Raw genomic sequence first — 18,728 nt, forward strand, 5'->3', positions numbered from 1 at the left:
AGGATGAGTCGCTGATAACATACATCTCATATCTGGGTCCCAGTCCAACCGGTTACGGCTTTTACTTTTTATGTTACAAGGGTGGAGAAGCCAGATTCATATAAATATATTGCGGAAAATGGCAAGAGGACTGTAAATGCAATTCCATAGACACACCCTGACTTACTACTAACACGAGATCGCCTTGGCCACCCTAAAATCCCGCTGAGACTCTCACGGGGGCCATGGCTCCCAGTTTGAGAACCAGTGGTCTAGGAGGAAAATAAAGGACATGCCGTATGTGTGATGCTGAGAGTGAAATGGTAAGCAACTTTTGCCTCTGACTATACAATTTCCTCCGCTTCCTGTGACGTAGGTGATTCGAGACTGCTTGCAACACAAGTGCAGGGCAGTGGAATTTACTTACATGTCCAGTTTGGCTTATGAGATCCATGTGGAAGGTGCAATCTTGCCGGCTTCTCAGGATCAGATTGTAGTTTCATCAGTGACCTGCTGGGATATCTGTCCTCACAATACCAAGGCTATTACCAAACTTTGAATACCTTGTTCGGCAGAAACCGGATTCAGTAACATATACATACGACAAATACATAGAGTCCAACTGTACTTTCTTCCAATGTTGTGCACATTTCTGTGGCTCACCAGAAATTATACTTGGCTGTTGATGACTTACTGTGCAGCTCAACAAGAGATTTGATGACTGATGGCACCACATACGCTAACCACAAATATTATCACCAGTCAACCTGGATGTCAGTGGCAGATAAGAGAACCGAACCAGTGTATCTGTGTAGGACTGGTGTTATAACAGACGTACAACGTGAGTTCGCCGTTGACAGCGGCTAATGAATCTTAAAAATGTTACTAATATATAAAATACCTAATGGGAAATTTGTGTATGGCAATTAAGCGAATCCCTTCCTCATTGATATTAATACTTTTTCTCTTACAGCTCAGGAGCATCATGTTGTCCCCAAAAATGTTGTGGTCCCATACGAGGTCATTTGTCTTGCTGTGCGAAATGATTTATAGAAGGAAGGAAAAGACAAACATGGCACTATAATCAAGAACCATGACTTGATAAGATGACGGTAACAGTAACAGCGATGCATATGAACTCATTAGCCCGTTCACTACAATGACATCTTTTTGTCAGTGTCCAGACGAATTTATTTGGATGAGAAGAGACTTCAAGCTGCATGGAAGAGTCTTCATTAACCCCTGCAGTAATAAGGAACTCTTCTAACCTGAATAAAATCTACAGGTATCAGCAAGAAGGTAATTAAAATGATTATATTGTACTGTATCCTACGTAGTGACCTAAATTTGGCTAACGTAGGTGCTGTATTTTCTTCCGGCTTTCCTGCTAGGTACAGATTACCAATGATGACATGTGCAACCCAGTGCTACAACCCTTCTCTCCGTGTAGCACTGCAGGTGTCTCGATAACACTGATGACGAAGCACAGGTTTATCTCGGAGTCAGCTGTCCTTAAGTGTCGTGAGATTAGACAGGGTGTAGCTAGGGGAGGTGCTTTTACTCGTATATGTGGTGTAATTAGAAGAGGTGTATTTGACTGCTAGCCTATGTGCTGTACTTAGCCGTGGTGTACTTGGGAATGATATACTTAGGTGTGGTGTACTTAGGTGTGGTGTACATGGGTGTGATGTACTTAGGTGTGGTGTACTTGGGTGTGATGTACTCGGGTGTCGTGCACTTTGTTGTGATAAGGTTGTTTACTCAGTTCAGGTATACCTCCTTACCCTGCTTGAATTTCAAGGAAGTTTCACCACCTTCACATCTCGGTAAATTTACCCTCTTCAGTACGAATAATCTTCTTTAAGCTTAATTAAATTGTCCGGCGATAGCTAGAAAAATATGCTGTACTGAAGAGTTTAATGGCGTGGTATAGAATGTTGGTGAACAGTGAAAACATCTGATTATCTAATATAAAATCCTTCTGCCTAATGTGGAAGATGATAGCTTTTAAGTAATGTACGTCTCTCAGATATCAACAGGGTTTGCATAATAACACAGACGAGACAACCACAAAGTGTTATGTACAGAAGCAGACTATCAAGCAAGAGGGACTGGGAAGCCTTAGCCCTATGAACTTACACTTCAAACTAAAATAGTCTACGGGAGTCACACTTACACTCGGTCTGAGCGCTGTAGTCACTGTTATATCCTGCATTATTTCTAAAATCCCAAATTCTAAGGCTTTATTTTCAAGCCAAGCCATCTTACCCCGAAGAATATCTGTATTCCTATTGCTTTAAATCCCTTCATTAAAATGACGTCCTATTTCAGTCTTACTGCTGCCAAACGCTTGTTCATAGTAGGCGTCTCGTACTGAAGGCAAATCAAGATTAAATATTGGGAGGGAATGAGAAATGGTGGCTGGAATTTAATGTTTTCAAAATGTCATGGCGAAGAGCTGGGTGAAAGTAATTGACAACCATCCCGTGTATACAGGATGGGAGAACGAAGACGTGAGATGTGACAGAAAGAAAAAGACTTGGGAATAATGCTCAGTTAATTGGTTTCCATAATATCACAACGGAAAAAAAAAAATGAGAAGTGCTTTTGCATTATTGGCAAACAAGAGCAGAAAAATAGCACTATACATGGAAGAAGAGATGATGGAGAACCCAATTACGACATTTACAAGACCAGTTTTAAAGTACGGTACGGGCGTATGGAAGCCACACCTAAAAGAAATAATAATAATAATAATAATAATAATAATAATAATAATAATAATAAATATATAGAAAGACAGAGAGCGGCCACCGAGTGTCGGGACTAAGTTAAGCAGCCCCAAAAGATTATCTCATCATCTTGCAAGAGTGAACAGAACTGCTTACACTGCGTTAATGTGTTAGTAGTCAAGAATGGATTGGCAGGGAAGGTTTCATCACTGGGGCAACAGATACAAGTGGAAACCACTGGGAGTATGCCAGGAAAGGATAAGGATATGAGGTAACTGACTTCTCTACGAGGTCGAGAGAAAAGGGGAGCTCCGTACCAGCAGTCAGAATATTCATAGTTTAAGGTTACTTATGACCGTATTGAGAAAAAAATATCATACGGGAAACCACAGCTTAGACTCATTCCTTTAAGATTACAAACAGGTAAATAGAGAATAGTTAAGTACACACACATGGTTTATTGCACATCTACACTATTTCCAAAAGTACAATAGGGCATCAAAGACAGGAAAACCAGCGCTGGGGTTTTATGAAGAGAAAATTCGCGCTTCAGAAGATATTAAAAAGCAGCTGCATAGCATCAGTCTAACACATCTTGAATACTCACTGCAGTTATTCACTCTCTCTTTCAGCAAGTAACATGAAGTAAACCCCTCCAGTAAGATGATGCCTTACATTTACTACCTTATTCTTGCCGTCGCCAAACGACTGTCAGGCTTAGGAAGGACAGCTCCTGCTGAAAGTGTTAAAAGGAATTCCTTTTATCCCTTTCAGTATGATGACGCCCTTTTATCCCATTTTTGCGACTATTGGGTTAAGAGGCAGGATAGTACGCCGTTAAGCAGATTATCTCCCTTCATAACGTAGTATAGAGTGAAAGACCACCACAGTTTGATACGGGTAAGCTAATAACTTTTCATATATATATATATATATATATATATATATATATATATATATATGTAAGACTGCCAACCCTGATTTGTATACTAGGCTGGAATGACAACTGAGGGGCACACATTGAATGTTTCACATTTATACCGGGAGAAGCTCTGATTAGATAGACTGTAACTTTTTCGAGAAGTTTTCTCTTGTTGAATCAAGTTACCTAGAATATAATGCATGTGGCAGTACCAATGAAATGATCGTGTTACTCTCTCTCTCTCTCTCTCTCTCTGTATATATATATATATATATATATATATATATATATATATATATATATATATATATATATATATATATTATAAACTAAAAGAAAAAGAGATCAGTTTTATATATGAACGCTACTAAGCTTTACATTCAAAACAAGATGTACTCAGAAAATGCATCACCCACGCCGTACAATCAGTCTAAAAGCCCGTCCACACGATCAGTGGGCTCTCCAGTGTTGAAGCATTATTATGAGAAAGAACAAAAATGTTTAGAAATAATTCTGTAGACGTGATGGACTGAAACACATTTCCTGCATCTGATCTACTGTCCATAACGTGATCCATCACTTTGCTTCGAAACTAATGAGTAACATGCTCGGGCAGGACAGGTGCCCACTGATCGTGTGTGAGGACCATTAGGCTGAACCTTTGTTCCTGCCATGTGCCCTTGACCTTCGGTTATTTGCACTCAAAATCGAATTTCTTCATCATAACCTGACCCTCGACTCCACCATGTTTGGTTCAAATCGGATCAAAAGTGTATCAATTGGCCTTACCATGTAATCTTCACTTTTGACCGATTGTTCTAAAAAAATAAATAAATAATTTCATCCTTTCTAACCATTAACTACCGTACTTCACCAAGTTTTAACTAAATCTAATCAAACCTATGTGAGTTATAGGACCAAATCTTTGGCCTTGCCCTGTGACCATCACCTTTGACCGATTGCTTTCAAAATTGAGTCATTTCACCATTTCATGTCTCCCAAACCTTCTAGCATGTTTGGTCAAAGTCGGATCAAAACTCTTTGAGTTGTCCTTGCCCTTAACCTATTACGTATGACCTTTTTTCGGCCAAATTTTAATTTCTTATTCCTCTGATTGTCTTCAGTTTCTGTGCCGTATTTGGTGCAGATACATTCAGTAGCTTTTGCCATAAACTTTAAAACAAACAGACATACAAACAGATAGGCAGGAGGATAAACGGACAGTTAAACATACCAAACAACCTTCTCTCACTTTTCCGTGTTGGAGTAATGACACTTGTATAATACTGCAGTTTCCAGGAACATACACTAATATATACTAACTTTACCTCCACCTTTTAGCAGTCTGCATTTGAGGTACAGGGAAAGATTGTATAGCATATCAGTGCCTAAGTCATGTTAATGTAAATTCAGAAACAGAGATGGTATCATTAGAGATGTGAATGCAGCTTTTTCGCTGAATTTGCTATAGTTAGGCGATCATCTTGTTGCCTAGCATTCGATGGTATTTATTCAGTAACAGGGACTAACAGCCTACTTACACACTGCAGTATTCCACTTTACCATATACCAAAATACAACACGGAATGGGCAGTATATTTTCTCTCTCTCTCTCTCTCTCTCTCTCTCTCTCTCTCTCTCTCTCTCTCTCTCTCTCTCTCTCTCTCTCTCTCTCTCTCTCTCTCTCTCTCTCTCCAAAAAACAAAAAAAGCCTACAAAAATCTTGTCTCCAAAAGTATTGAAATTCACGGTGTCTCGTTTAACAGTGACCTCAGGTGGGCCTCGCATGTCAGATCACTTGCCAAAACCGCCTCAAAGAAACTTGGACTATTGGACACAGTTCGTAGCTTCTTCACCGATGAACAGTTGGCTATAGCATGAGGGTCATGTACGCTCTCAGCTGGAATATTGCTCATCCCTGTGGAATGCATGTGGGGAGGTTGCACTAAAGCAACTAGACAAAATTCAGAACAAAGCTGTTAGAATTATAGCCCTACCATTACAAATAAATCACCTCCCCTACAGGTATGAAGGAATGTAGCCTCCTTTGCAATATTTTACAGATACTTTTATGGCAAATGCTCAGACGAGTTTTGCATCCATTGTGCCACCTCTCCATGCTTCCCCTGTGCTACACGGGCATCTTGTAGCGCTCATTACCGGAATGTTACACTGCCTTATTGCAGAACTTCCACCTATCAGAAATGTTTTATTTTCCGAACAGCACCTCTTTGGAACTCACTTTCCCAGAGTTGTTTCCCCCTAAACTTCAACGTACAGCTGTTGAAGTCTAACTGTTACAGCTTTTTATGATTCAATGACACCGGTAATCTGGTGTATGAATTATTTTTTTCTTATTTATTTGTTTTTCCTTCCTCTGTTCTGTTATTTAAACACAAAAAAGAAGTACAACACACACACACACACACACACACACACACACACACACACACACACACACACACACACACACACACACTTAATACCAATCTGGCGGTGCGGTTTTGACATGGAGCTGAACACCGTCCTTTGGCCTGAAGAAGAAGGGGGACTTAAGTAGTTCAATCTCCTCTCTGCCAGGCTCCAGCTCGAATTCACAGTTCAGCACCACTTTGGCCAGGGCGGTCTTGACTACCATCAGGGAGAATCTGTTGGCTGGAAGTAGGAGGAGCTAGGTTAGGTTAGGTTAGGCTAGGTTGGGTTGGGCTGGGTTAGGCTAGATCGGATTAAGATGAGTTGGGTTGAATTGGGTGGGGTTGGTTAGGGTTCGATTTCGTTGAATCATGTTGGACTAGATTAGTTTGGATTAGGTTAGCTTAGCCTGGGTTGGGTTAGGTTTGAATTTGTTAGGTTAGACAAGGCTAGACCTCCTAAGTTCATGATAATAGCTTACCATGCCCATTTTGCCTATCTCATTAAGTTTCTCCGTATTTTGCGAGTTTCATTAAATGTTTCTGTCTCTTATCTGTCTCATCATGTCTTTCCATCCCTTGCCTCTTTCACCAAGTCCTTCTGTGCCTTGCCAATCTCACTCTTCATCCCCTGGTTTCTTCCCAAGTCTGACTTTTTGGCTCACCAAACTTGTCTGCATTGCCTGTCTCATCCATTTCTCTGTTTTGCCCGACACAAGTTTGTTTTCTTTGACTCGTTAAGTTTAGTGAGCTTTGTCTGCTACTCATTTTTACCTTGCCTCATTCACGTCTCTGCTTTGCCTGTCCCACCAAGGCTGTCTCGTTTATCTGCCTCACTATGTCTGTCTTTTCTCTGCTTACCTTTTAGTATGTCAGCTTTGCTTGTGTCTACATTATCATCATAATCATCATCGTCCTAGCCCTGTTTCCCACTAAATCACAAAACCAAGAGAGCTAACAACAGCGTGCCTTGTTAACTCACCAATGCAGTTCCTTGGTCCCATTCCGAAAGGCATGTAAGTGAAGCTGTGGTTGATGTTGGCCTTGTTCTCCGGAAGGAAGCGGTCTGGCTGGTAGAGGAGAGGGTCATTCCAGTAGTGTGGGTCTCGCTGGAGGCTCCAGATAGGGATTTGAACCATGTCGTCCACCCTCAGAATAATGTCTGTGCCGGGTATTCTTTTTGGAGGAAAAGAAGAAGTAGACGGAAGTGAGGTGCTTGGTGGGAAGACAGCTTTTTTCTCCCTGAACTATGACAAATCCATGCTGAGTCATATAAACGAGATTGGGAGAAAGCTTTTAATTCTGTCCACTAGGAGAGATCTCAGCTGAGTTAACATAAATCATCTGGCATTAGCAAGATCTGGCATCATGTCAGTGTCGGTCAGAATGTTTGAAAGGAAGGAGGTGGGGTGAAAGGTTACAAGACTCTTCATCACCGTCATTACGAGAGATTTACTCTGCGCTAATAACATCGTCTGGCACCAACAGACACCAGTCCATCCACCCTCACATTAATGCATATGCTGGCTACTTTGCTGGGAGAGGGGGAGGTGAAGATGAAATGGAAGATATGATCAGATGCGACGAAATCATTGCCGAATTGCAACATAAGTGGTAATAAACTGTCACCCCCCCCCCCCAGCACCACACACCTAAGAAAAGACGTGATTGTACGATGAAGTTAAACAAGACAGAGTTCACTTCTCACCTGTATGGCTTGGTACAGATCCGTTCTAGGACGAACACAGGTGGATACAACCTCAGGGTCTCTGCGGAAATGCACCTATATTATGCTAGTGCCTGATATACGAGTAGAGGCAGTAGGGATATGGTAGTGTATGATACAGGCGTGTCAGAGATGCAGTAGTAATGGTAGTGGTTGTAGTGATGGGAAGAAGGTAACAGTGGTGGTGGATATGCATCTTAATAACATTTGTGGTTGTTGCAGGGATGACAGGGATGTAGCATTGGGTGTGATGATGGGATGGAGGGTGAATATGACGGGGGAAATATATCTTTATGTCGATAATGCTTGATGCAGTAGTGGCAGGGGGTGTGGTTGTCGTTACGGTGATAGGAGGGAGGTGATGGTGGTGGTGCTGGTAGAGGTGGTTTTTTCTGTCAAGCTGGTTGGGGCGTTGCAACTGTGGTTGTTTAGGATAGTGGTTGAGGACTTTGTGGTGGCGCTGCTGATAGGGATGGTTCTGGTGGTGGTGTGGTAATGACAAGGTTGATTTCGTTGGTGGTGCTGGTGACCGGAATGGTTTTGGTGGTGGGAATGGTAGTGGTCGTGGTAAGTGTCGATGGAGTGGGTGGTACTGAGGGTTTTGATGTGGTAATAGTGGTGGTGTGACAGTTGTGCTAGTGGTACTGGTGCAGTGGTGGTGAGGATGGTGGTGTGAGTGGTTGTGTTGTAAGGATGGTGGTACTTGTGGTGGAATGATTGACTGGGTCGTGGTTGCGTTGTTCTGTTGTTAGTAGTAATGGGGTGGAAAAGTCATTACAACACGCCCTATGGACATAGACAATAATCAAGGAAAGGGTGACTCTGGATGAGATTGCCTGAGGATAGCAAAGTAAGTGTGGGGAGAACAAACATGGGTAGAAGGAGGAGCGTGAAGGCAGGAACACAAGTGGGGAAGTTTAGAGAATGTGATGAAGTAAGAGTTCTGAATCAGTTTAACCCTGACACTGCTGGGATTTCATTTAGCTGAACAAACCAGAGTGCTGCAACCTGTTCTAACGCGCCTGGGTAGATCCACAGCAACGAAATTATTAACAGCAAAGACAGGACAGTCGCAATGATTTTAATATTTTGACTACTAGTATATATTTTTTCAGCTGAACAAAATGGTCTATTGTTGACTAAAACTAAATACCTAAGTGTATCCATCGCAGCGAAAAGGTTAAATATTGTAGTAGGAGAATACGTACTGTACAAGGTATAACTGATGTGTATGGAAATAGTACCGGGATGGTCGTCGTGTGAAAGACCAGATAAGCGACAATGGCAGCAAATTTTTCAGTCCTATCATGTCGTTTTTATACCTTCCATTTCCTAAGTTATGATTATTGTGATGGTGATGACGACGACGACGATAATGATGATGATGATTAGAAACAGTAATAATGATGATGATAATTGAAGCTGCTGCTGATGGTGTTGATAATGAGTAATGATAATGCTGTCTGTAAATCCTGTTGTATCTACACCTACCAGCAATACAGGCGTCCAGTTGTTTGGCCTCCATCACGTCCTGGTAGGTAAGTTCGTCCTTCTCCCTCAGCAGGTCCCTCACCTCCCGCCGAAGACGCCGCTGCTCCTCGGGGTTCTTGGCCAGCAGATGGGAGGTGAAGGCCAGGAGGGAAGCGACGTTGTCGAAGCCGGCCATCAGGAACATGACACACTGCGCCAACAGCGTTGTGTCTTTGAGGACTGCAAATTGTGGCCTTTTAAATGCCTCTTATGTGGTATTTACCCCTTGAATCCGGTGATCTTTTGCATTTTAATCATGCTACCGCTACCACCAAAGAATCTTACTTAACACCAGCACTGTACAGTAGGGCTTAAGGCTTTATTTAACCACTCAAGTATGAAGTTTCGTCAGAGCTGAGTAAAGTCTTTACAAACCCCCACAAAACAGTACATGACAATCTTCTTAGGCTAGGGGTTAAATAACAGATGGTTTCAAAAGGATAAGATGATGGTATTAAATTACCAAGATGGTGGCTTTATATGGTCGAGTTTTCATTTTTTATTCATTGACAGACGCCATGTATCCCAAACGGGGTGGCCAAGGGCTTAGAGTTAATTGTTTTACAGGGAGGGGCACTAATCCTCCACCAACCCCACTTGACACGTAGGGAGAACGTTATGCCAACAGCATCTGGTGTTCCCAGGCGGTCACCCATCCAAGTACTAACCAGACTCAACGTTGCGAGTTAATGACATTAAATGGCCAAAGTGGTGATATTAAATGGTCAGGATGGTGATATTAAAATGATAGGAATTTTGGTGCTGAAGAGCTGCGATGGAGGTACTGAATGGTCGAAACGATTGCATGAGAGCGGTATTAAATGACATAGACAGAGATAGGAACATTATTCCTTGAGTGCAGAACTGTGGATTGTGAGAATAATCTGAATAAGACATCATCATGGTGATAGGGGCAAAGGGAGATGGTTATAACATCCGAGATGGAGTTGCCTTTCCAGAGTCAAATAAAATAACTAGGATGAGTAAAATAAAATAGCAGAAGTCATCGTACCGAGGGATGAAATGAAATTGACAGTGTAGTGTGAAACTTACCTCAGTATACCTTCATCTGACCACAGGGAATAAAAAATAAATCTCTTCCTAAATCTCCTTCTCCCAATTAGACTGTGTGGGCAGACATAAAACGTAGCTTATTAAGATTATAGTGGCATGAAGTAGTGGAAAGGAAGCCCCAGGCAAACCTTGCTCTTACTTTCCTGAATGAGGTAGAATTGTCGGAAGTTGAGATCGCCACATCCTTCATGACAGTACACGGGGAAGAGATATCCAAACCCCCACCCTCATTTTTTTTAGCCGGTTTATATAGGACAATACACAGGAAATACGTGGATAATTTTCTTAACTTTGTTTTCCTCACAAAGTAAGGAGATAAAATTTGTTATAACTGATAGTCTAGTGGATCAAGGTGTTTCAGCCATATTCGGCCCTTAAGAATTTACATCTAAGGGAGGGCTTAAGTTTATTCCTCTTGTAATGTTCCAGCAACGAGCGACTGGTCACTCGCCCTAAATGTCTGGACTTAGTAGCTTATCTCCACACCCCAAAACTACTAATTGAGTAGTGAAGGATTCAGTCATGAAATGCAGTTTTACAGCATGAAAACGTTATTTTTTATAACTGAAATTGCCACTGACAGAGGATCGTAGCCCTGATCTGACTGAATGAATGTGTTATGTATGACTGACCGTGCTTCCCATCCTCCTTGCGAGCCTCCAGCATCAGGTCCAGGAAGTCCCCCCTCTGAGGCTGCCGACCAGATTGGCGGGCCCGAATGGTTTCCTCCACCACCTCCCGGAAAAAGTCCATCTCAACCGCGTCCACCTTCAGGCCGAGTAACTTGTGCAGCTTTGGGAAGCCCAGCAGTATCACTGTTTTCAGGAGCGTTGATAGTTGCATGTTAAAAAAACTTTCCGACTTTTGCATAAAGAGAGGTTTGTCCTCAGTGAGTGAGTTGCACTGAAGACCAAAGGCACAGGATGCAATGGTGTCCATGGTGAATCTTCCATATCTGTCTTTCATATCAAATGAAGGATTCTCTTTGCAGGATTTGAGGAGGGTGGACACCAGAATGTTGACATTTTCAAGCACCAATGGAAACATCCTCTTAATCTTACCGGACGAGAAAGATACCGACATGACAGATCTGAGGGCTCTCCATTCATCACCTGTCTTGTTGATCAACGTCTCGCCCATAACGCTGTCATACCCCTTGGAAAATGTTCTCCGATCCACAAAGTGATCGAAATCCTTAACCATGATCATCTTCATGATGTCGAGATCGCGGAGCACCAGGACTGGACGGAAGAATGAGTACACTCCGAAGAATTTCTGGTCGCTGAAACTGTGGTATATCTGAAATTGTGCAGAGAGTAATGTGACATCAGTCTCACGGTGAGGTAACAATTACTGGGTCTTTGTAATTTCGTTTGTGTGCGTATGTGTATTGTGTATCCAGCCAGATTTTCTTTATCAGTCAATAATAATAGCATGACGCTGTCCTGAACTCCCGCGACTGACGTCAACAAGTATGATGTGTTCCCCCTTCAAAAGAAATCAAAATAATGATGATAATAATAATATTAAAGATGATGATGATGATGATGATGATAATAATAATAATAATAATAATAATAATAATAATAATAATAATAATAGTAGTAGTAGTAGTAGTAGTAGTAATAATAATAATAATAATAATAATAATAATAATTCTATAGAGATAGATAGATAGATGGATAGACAGATAGACAGATAAACAAACGTAATCATTTGCACATCTGGCCCAGTCACTGATGTCAGCATTTACCGTCCTCTCTTCATATTATCTTCCCTCCGGAAGATCATAGAACGAAGTATTTCAAAGGGCGAATTAGATTTTCTAATAGCTAATTATATCCTCAACAACTCCCAGTTCGATTTTCAGGCTTGGAAATTTACCGAGAATGTCCTTGTGTGACTCACCATTGAAATTATGTATGCTTTTGATATGGGCCGGTTCATGCTGGCTGTTTTGCTGGATCTGACGAAGATGTGTAATAGTTGCAATATTACGGTATACCAAGACAGTGTACCACTGCAGCATTAGAAGCAAAGGGCGCAATTAGGTGGGCTTGACATTTATCTTTCTAGCAGTGTCCAGTATTCTGTTGTACACAGTGAAACATTTTCATGGTTCTCACTTAATTTTGGTATACCTGAAGGTTCTGTTTTTGGACAGACTCGCTTCCTCATTTACATAAATGACTTGGCTAATGCTAGTAAAATAACGACTTATGTACACTAATTAACACCATGAATAATGAACTAAGCCTTGTTGCCACCTGGATATCTGCAAATAAATTAACACTAAACCTAAAAACAAAAACAAAACAAAACAAAAAACAGGATAGTCCATCTCCATAAGAATTGTTAAACATTCTTTTTTTATCCAATTTCCGCCTCACTTTCTCAGTGTTCTTGTGAAAGTCTCCGAGACTTCATTTCTGGCGAGCTTAATGTACAGTACAGTTGATTAAAAAAAAAAAGAAGAAGAAGAAGAAAAGAAAGCTAAGGAGGGGTCCTAAATGATCAGTGCAGCCCGTAATGTTTAAAGAATATTAATCTGTTGTCATTTGTATGCGAATAAAAAAAAAGTACTAGCGTGGATTAGATACAAAATGTTAGTAGTAAAAGATATACGAAGCTGCCATGTCGTATTGTAGGGCCAACGGGCGTTTTGCAGTGTCCATCCTTTGTGGTGTCAGAGTATTTCACCCGGATTATGCACCGGTACTTCTTTGACCAACTGTACCTCACTCGTAACCTCCTAGATTAACTAATAATTAGAAAACATTCAGAGAGCGCATACCTCCGCCGATGCCATTGCCATTAAAAAGGATCTTGATCCCTAGATATATTGTGTGTATTACATAGGATCCGGATCTGCCTCGAAATTTAATCAATTGTTCCTTGACCCATGGCCCACTCTTCCACAAAATGTTATTGAAATTCATTGAGAAGTTTTGGAGATATTATATACAGGATCCGGATCCAGATCCAGGTCCGTCCCAAAATTTAGTCAATTCTTTCTTGGCCCATGGCCCACCCTTCCACCAAATTTCATTGAAATTCATAGAGAGCTCTTGGAGATATCGTCTGGACAAACAGACAGATAGACAGACATAGGTGAATACATAACCTCCTCCAACTTTGTTGGCGGAGGTAATAATAATAATAATATGAAGAAGAAGAAGAAGAAGAAGAATTGGAATAATATGAATAATACAGATAATAATAATAATAATAATAATAACATTATCTCCACTTTCACTGTTCCCTGATTTACTCTAATATAATCTACTGAAAACAGTCAAAAGGGTTGCGAATGTTGAGGCTTTGCACCCACTACCTATCATACAAAAGTAAAGTAGTCGGGTTAAGGGTTAGGAAGAAAAAAATATATATATGCATTTTTCTTTTTAATTTTGAAAAGTCTCAAATTAAAAGAAGTACTCTGTTCTGTTCCACACTTGTCTTCAGATGTATAAATGAACTAATAGACTATCATGACTAACTAGAATTATGAGACAAAGGTGTCTTAAGGAATATTAACTCATGTAAACCTTAATCCTCCTCCCAGGCTCAAGTTAGTATTCGCCACAACTGTGCCATACTTATCATACCTTACCAGATGAAATGAAAACTATCCAAGAATGCATGATTTTAAGAGCTGGCTTAAGAAGTACTTACTAGTAACATATGACAGCAATTAGCCTACCCAGAACTCGACATCAGCCTTGTGCTTTAATGTAATTAGTTTTTTTTTTTTTTCCCACTTAATCTCTGTTTTCTTGTATTACGGTTAAATCCGGATTTCATACGTCATATAATTAATTTCAGCGACTTTAATTTTGTGTTTAATATTAATTTTGGTAAATTGTTTAACCAGTTATGCACTTTTTCACTGTTCCTTACTCACATAATGTTCTTATACCAGTCATTTATTAATGTTTTCAGTACACAGTCCATACTCATTCCCTTTCTAACCTGATTATCGGACTGATTATAACTCGTCAAAGTTCATTGACTCTGACTCATCAAAATTTCTTTCTTCTTGTTGTTACTACATATGGTAAGTATTATTTAGCCTCGTTCATGTGTGCAATCGGAACACTAATTTGAGTCTTCTTTGTTATATAGCCTATCATTATGATTCTTCTAATCAGATCTGCATCTTTACCGTAATTTCAAAATTGCCGTGGGTTTCACAAAGTTTTTGAATCACATGTTTCTCGAGTGACTTGCGTATGCATTAGCCTATTAAATATAATCAGTCCAGTGTTTTGTGCAGTCGTAATATGGAAGGAAATTAAAGTCTTAAATCAGGTTTAGGAGTATGTCACACTCATTGTCAAAAGGTCTTTAGACAGGGTCTCCTTTGCCCCAGTATGTTCCCTGAAATAGGGACATGGATGTAAATCAGCTTGACAGATCGTATTCTGGGGGAAGAAACTAGATTCCTATCACACACAAACAAACATACAACACCAGCTATGTCACATGCACTTCACCTCTGCCAACAAACCCCATCCAAACTCGATCTAAACTATCGAGGAAAGGGTTGTTCGCTGCAACCCTCCGAAATGGAGAGATCCAGTTCTGCAGTGGACTATAAAGGATTTGACATTCATTCATTAATTCACACTGAGCGTCATATGACTATCACAAAGACAATATGAATGTCACATCAGGAATGTCATATTATGAAGGACTGTCAACTAAAAGGACTTGCAATATTATTACTACGGTTGACATATTTAGTACGATGCTCACCTTATCCATTGCCTCCCAGCGGTACACACTTCGGGATATGAACTTGTGTAGGTTACCGATGAAGGGGAGTGTGGGTGGGGTACGTACGCCCATGGAGGCCCAGTAGCCATAGCACCACCTTGAGTACCACAAAGCCGCCGCTACCACAACAACAAACACTGCCACCCACACACCCACCATTGCACTGAGGTCTTGTTCTGTAGGTAACCTAGAGTTAATTGGCTTAGGATTAAGATATTGGCATTGTCATCAGTATCCTCGTTGTCATCGTCCTTGTCACTGGTGTCTTCTTTGTTATTATCATTATTATTTTAATCACCATTGTCCCCGTCACTGTCCATCACCCAGGGGAGTTCCAGCCTAGCAGTACTGTTGCCAAAGGGGAATTCTAGGAATCTGCTAGACTGATCTCAAGAGTGTGGCAGACATCCAGGAGACTTGGGGAAATTTGAAGAGAGAGAGAGAGAGAGAGACAGACAGACAGACAGACAGACAGACGGAAATACTTTGCCCGTTATGTATCAAGAGAAGGAGAAAAGGGATAAGAGTGAATGGATACTAGAGTGCTGCGTGCCCATGTATAACGAAGAGGGAAAATAATTAATATATTTTCACCTGCAATATTATGTCTCCACTCTCAACATCATTTTCACTCACAGTGTCATGTTATTATCTCTTTCTCAACATTGCTTGCATAAAGCAATGCTTCACGAGACAATGATCAAGAGAGAGACTAATATTGGAGGGAAACAGGCCAGCTTTGGGTTTAGTGTCTGTCCTCGTCACACACAAGCGACTCAAGTGCCGACTGCGGCTCGACTCAAGGTCGTGTCATAGTTGGCTCCCACGCCTCCAGACTGGCCCCGTATCTGCTCTGCTCATGACTGCCTAAGGAACGCGTCAGGACTGCCTCACGACCGGTCGTGACGTCCTTAAGAACGCGACAAGATCATGAGGTGATCGCAAGGCGATGGAGCTATTGAGTCTTCAAATTTGAAATGTAACGAATTTTTGTCAGCCACGACCGTGACACGACCGCAAGACGACTGCGTGATGCATTTGAGGAATGCACCCCGACCCCCGACGACACACCGACGACCCCCCACGACCGACCCATGGGGCGGGGCATCACACCTGAACTACCAATGACACCCAGTATGGGGTGGGGCATCACACCTAGACCACCAATGACACCCAGCTCATCACCATGGACCTCTCCTGTGTTTGTCAGTTGATGAGGGACACACAGTCATAACAGTTTTTTTGTCGGTGATAGCATCACGACACGCAACGACCGCATCACGACGCATCCAATTGAGCTAATACTGCTTCACGACCGATCTACGACACTCCCGACTGCGACGGAACTGTGACACGACTTTTGGCAAGTCGTGACGCCCGATGAGTCGTCCCAGCGGCTCACGAGCGCTTTGTCGGCGAATCAAGGGACGATCAGTGAAAAAATGCGTTACGATCTTGAGTCGCGCTGCGGTCGGCTCTTGAGTCGTTTGTGTGTGACAGGGGATGACAGGACAGGGACGTAGTAAGGTGGTGGTGTGACAGAGCTGGAGTGTGTAGGTGTGGCAGGAGTGGGGTGTGGTGTTGTGTCAGGATGAGGGTGTGGTGGTGTGACTGGGGTTTAGGTATGTCTGGATGGGGGTGTGGTGGTGTGGCGGGATGATGGTGAGGTAGAGTGATGGTGTGGTAGCACTGGCAGGGTCATAGTGTAGTTTGGTGGTGGTGTGGTTATGTGGCATTGTGATGTTGTGGTAATGCTGCTTTATTTTGTGGTGGTGTGGCAGTATGGTGAATTACGGAATAGAAGGATAGATAAGTAAGCATATGTACTATTTGCCTACGACTAGTGTTTCGTTACTGAATAGCCATTGTAAATGTTTAATATTTTTGATGGCAAGGAAGCAATAATTGGCCTTAAAAATAATATTATTACCAAAGAAAATTAACATTTATTAAACACTATACCGAAGATAACAGTGCACATTCCCCCCTATTAATTGCTACTAATCACGGGTGTCGGTTGTTTTTGGACCAGATATCTCATATAACCTCATTAGTCCGGCGACGTGTTTTATTCATTTTATTCAGCTTTGGGAAACTCTTTCAAAAAAACTGCATCATTGGACTGAAGGGGTTGAGATGAGAGAATTCCAGCCGTCTGTTACTTTCCCCCCTCCCCCACCCTCGATGCCGTAGATGCACTTAAGTATTGTTATTCAGCTTAGCCTGACAGCAAGCGATTTTGTTAAGATGAGAGAGGTCCAGGCAGTCAGAGGGTTAAGAGTTACGTCAAGTCAGAACCGTGTCGCAGTGTCGCCGACTCTCTTACAATGGGTATTTTATTGCGGCCACCACCTGATGATTTGTTAGCTGGGAATTAATCTTAACATGTCTAACAACTCTTACTTCCTTAAATTCGACACCAGCTAATTTTGTACACCTTAAAGCAGACCCTCAATAGCGAAAGTGTTAATGAAGGTTATAGCCAACTCATCCACTCTTTCCACAGCAGAATAAAATTGTCTGGTGGTAGCAGTTAAAGATTATAGAACACGCCATCGGACTGAAATTATTAAGATGCATATTGTGGACGAATTTATGTACTCAGGCAAACACTAAATTATTTTGGTACGCTGAGAAAGAAAGAAAAAATACAATTTATATTAACCCCTTTCGATGCATGGTATGAAATTACATAGGTGTTTTGCTCAGGCTAACACCGGACGATTTTGAGAAACAGACCCAGTATGCTGAGAGAGAGAGAGAGAGAGAGAGATCTGGTAAGTCCCGTAACTGTACCTGTATAAACTCCTTTGATGGACGCACTCAGTGAGACTGATGCCAGAGGATTTTGTTGCTGTAAGAGAAAGGCAGGCGGTATGATAAGGGGGAGAGGCAGGGAGCAGGACAGGGCGAGGCAGAAGGCGGAGAAGCAGTGACGGGGCGAGATCATGGGCATTCCGTCTTAGGTGAAGAAGGGGGAGGGACAGGGAAGAGGGAAGGGAGAGGAGAGCAGACAAGGGACAGGGGAAGATGTGAGGAGAGAAGTATGGGGGAATGGGGAGATGGGAGAGAGTGAGGGAAAAGTGACGGGGGAGAAGGAGAGAAAATGAGGGGGGGGTAATGTTTGGGAGTAGAGGATGAAAGGGAAGGTATAGGAGGAGAGGGAGAGGAAGATGATGAAGGAGAGGGACAAGGCGAGCTGGAGGGTGGAAAGGTGAGGGAGGGGAAAATGGAGAGGGAGGGTGACGGAAAGGTAAAAACGCTGAGGAATTTGGGCGAAAGAAGAGAGATGAAAAAGCTGAGGTCAAGAGGAAGGGATGGAGATGATATGGGAGGAAGGATGGGGAAGAAGTATAGAGGGTAAGAGGTGGAAATCCGGTAGGAGGAAGATGAAAGAGGTGAGGAAAGTGGACGTAGAGGGTATGAGAAACGGTGGAAGGGACGGGGAAGATAAAATGGGAGAAAGGGGGAAGGTGAAATAGGCATGGGAAGCTGGATAAAGGGGAGGAAGAGGGAAGAAGGAGAAGATGGAAGATATGGGCAAAGGAAAAGATTGGGGAAGGTGAAAGGGTCTG

At 42.0% G+C, this 18,728-nt stretch overlaps 1 protein-coding gene across 1 annotated transcript; it reads right to left on the reverse strand.

Annotated features, from left to right (window-relative positions):
* Positions 1 to 6,112: 6,112 nt before the first annotated feature.
* On the reverse strand, positions 6,113 to 18,109 carry LOC145412432 (cytochrome P450 9e2-like). The gene is made up of 7 exons (XM_080282317.1): positions 17,950 to 18,109; positions 15,133 to 15,329; positions 11,007 to 11,673; positions 9,262 to 9,480; positions 7,753 to 7,813; positions 7,027 to 7,220; positions 6,113 to 6,288 (listed from the first exon to the last, which is right to left on the reverse strand). The coding sequence occupies exons 1-7, from the start codon at positions 18,107 to 18,109 to the stop codon at positions 6,113 to 6,115; spliced, it is 1,674 nt and encodes a 557-aa protein (XP_080138443.1).
* Positions 18,110 to 18,728: the final 619 nt, after the last annotated feature.

The sequence above is a fragment of the Coenobita brevimanus genome, chromosome 93 (assembly GCF_032717465.1).
Source record: "Coenobita brevimanus isolate Jiangsu-jjx chromosome 93, ASM3271746v2, whole genome shotgun sequence".
NCBI lineage: Eukaryota > Metazoa > Arthropoda > Malacostraca > Decapoda > Coenobitidae > Coenobita > Coenobita brevimanus.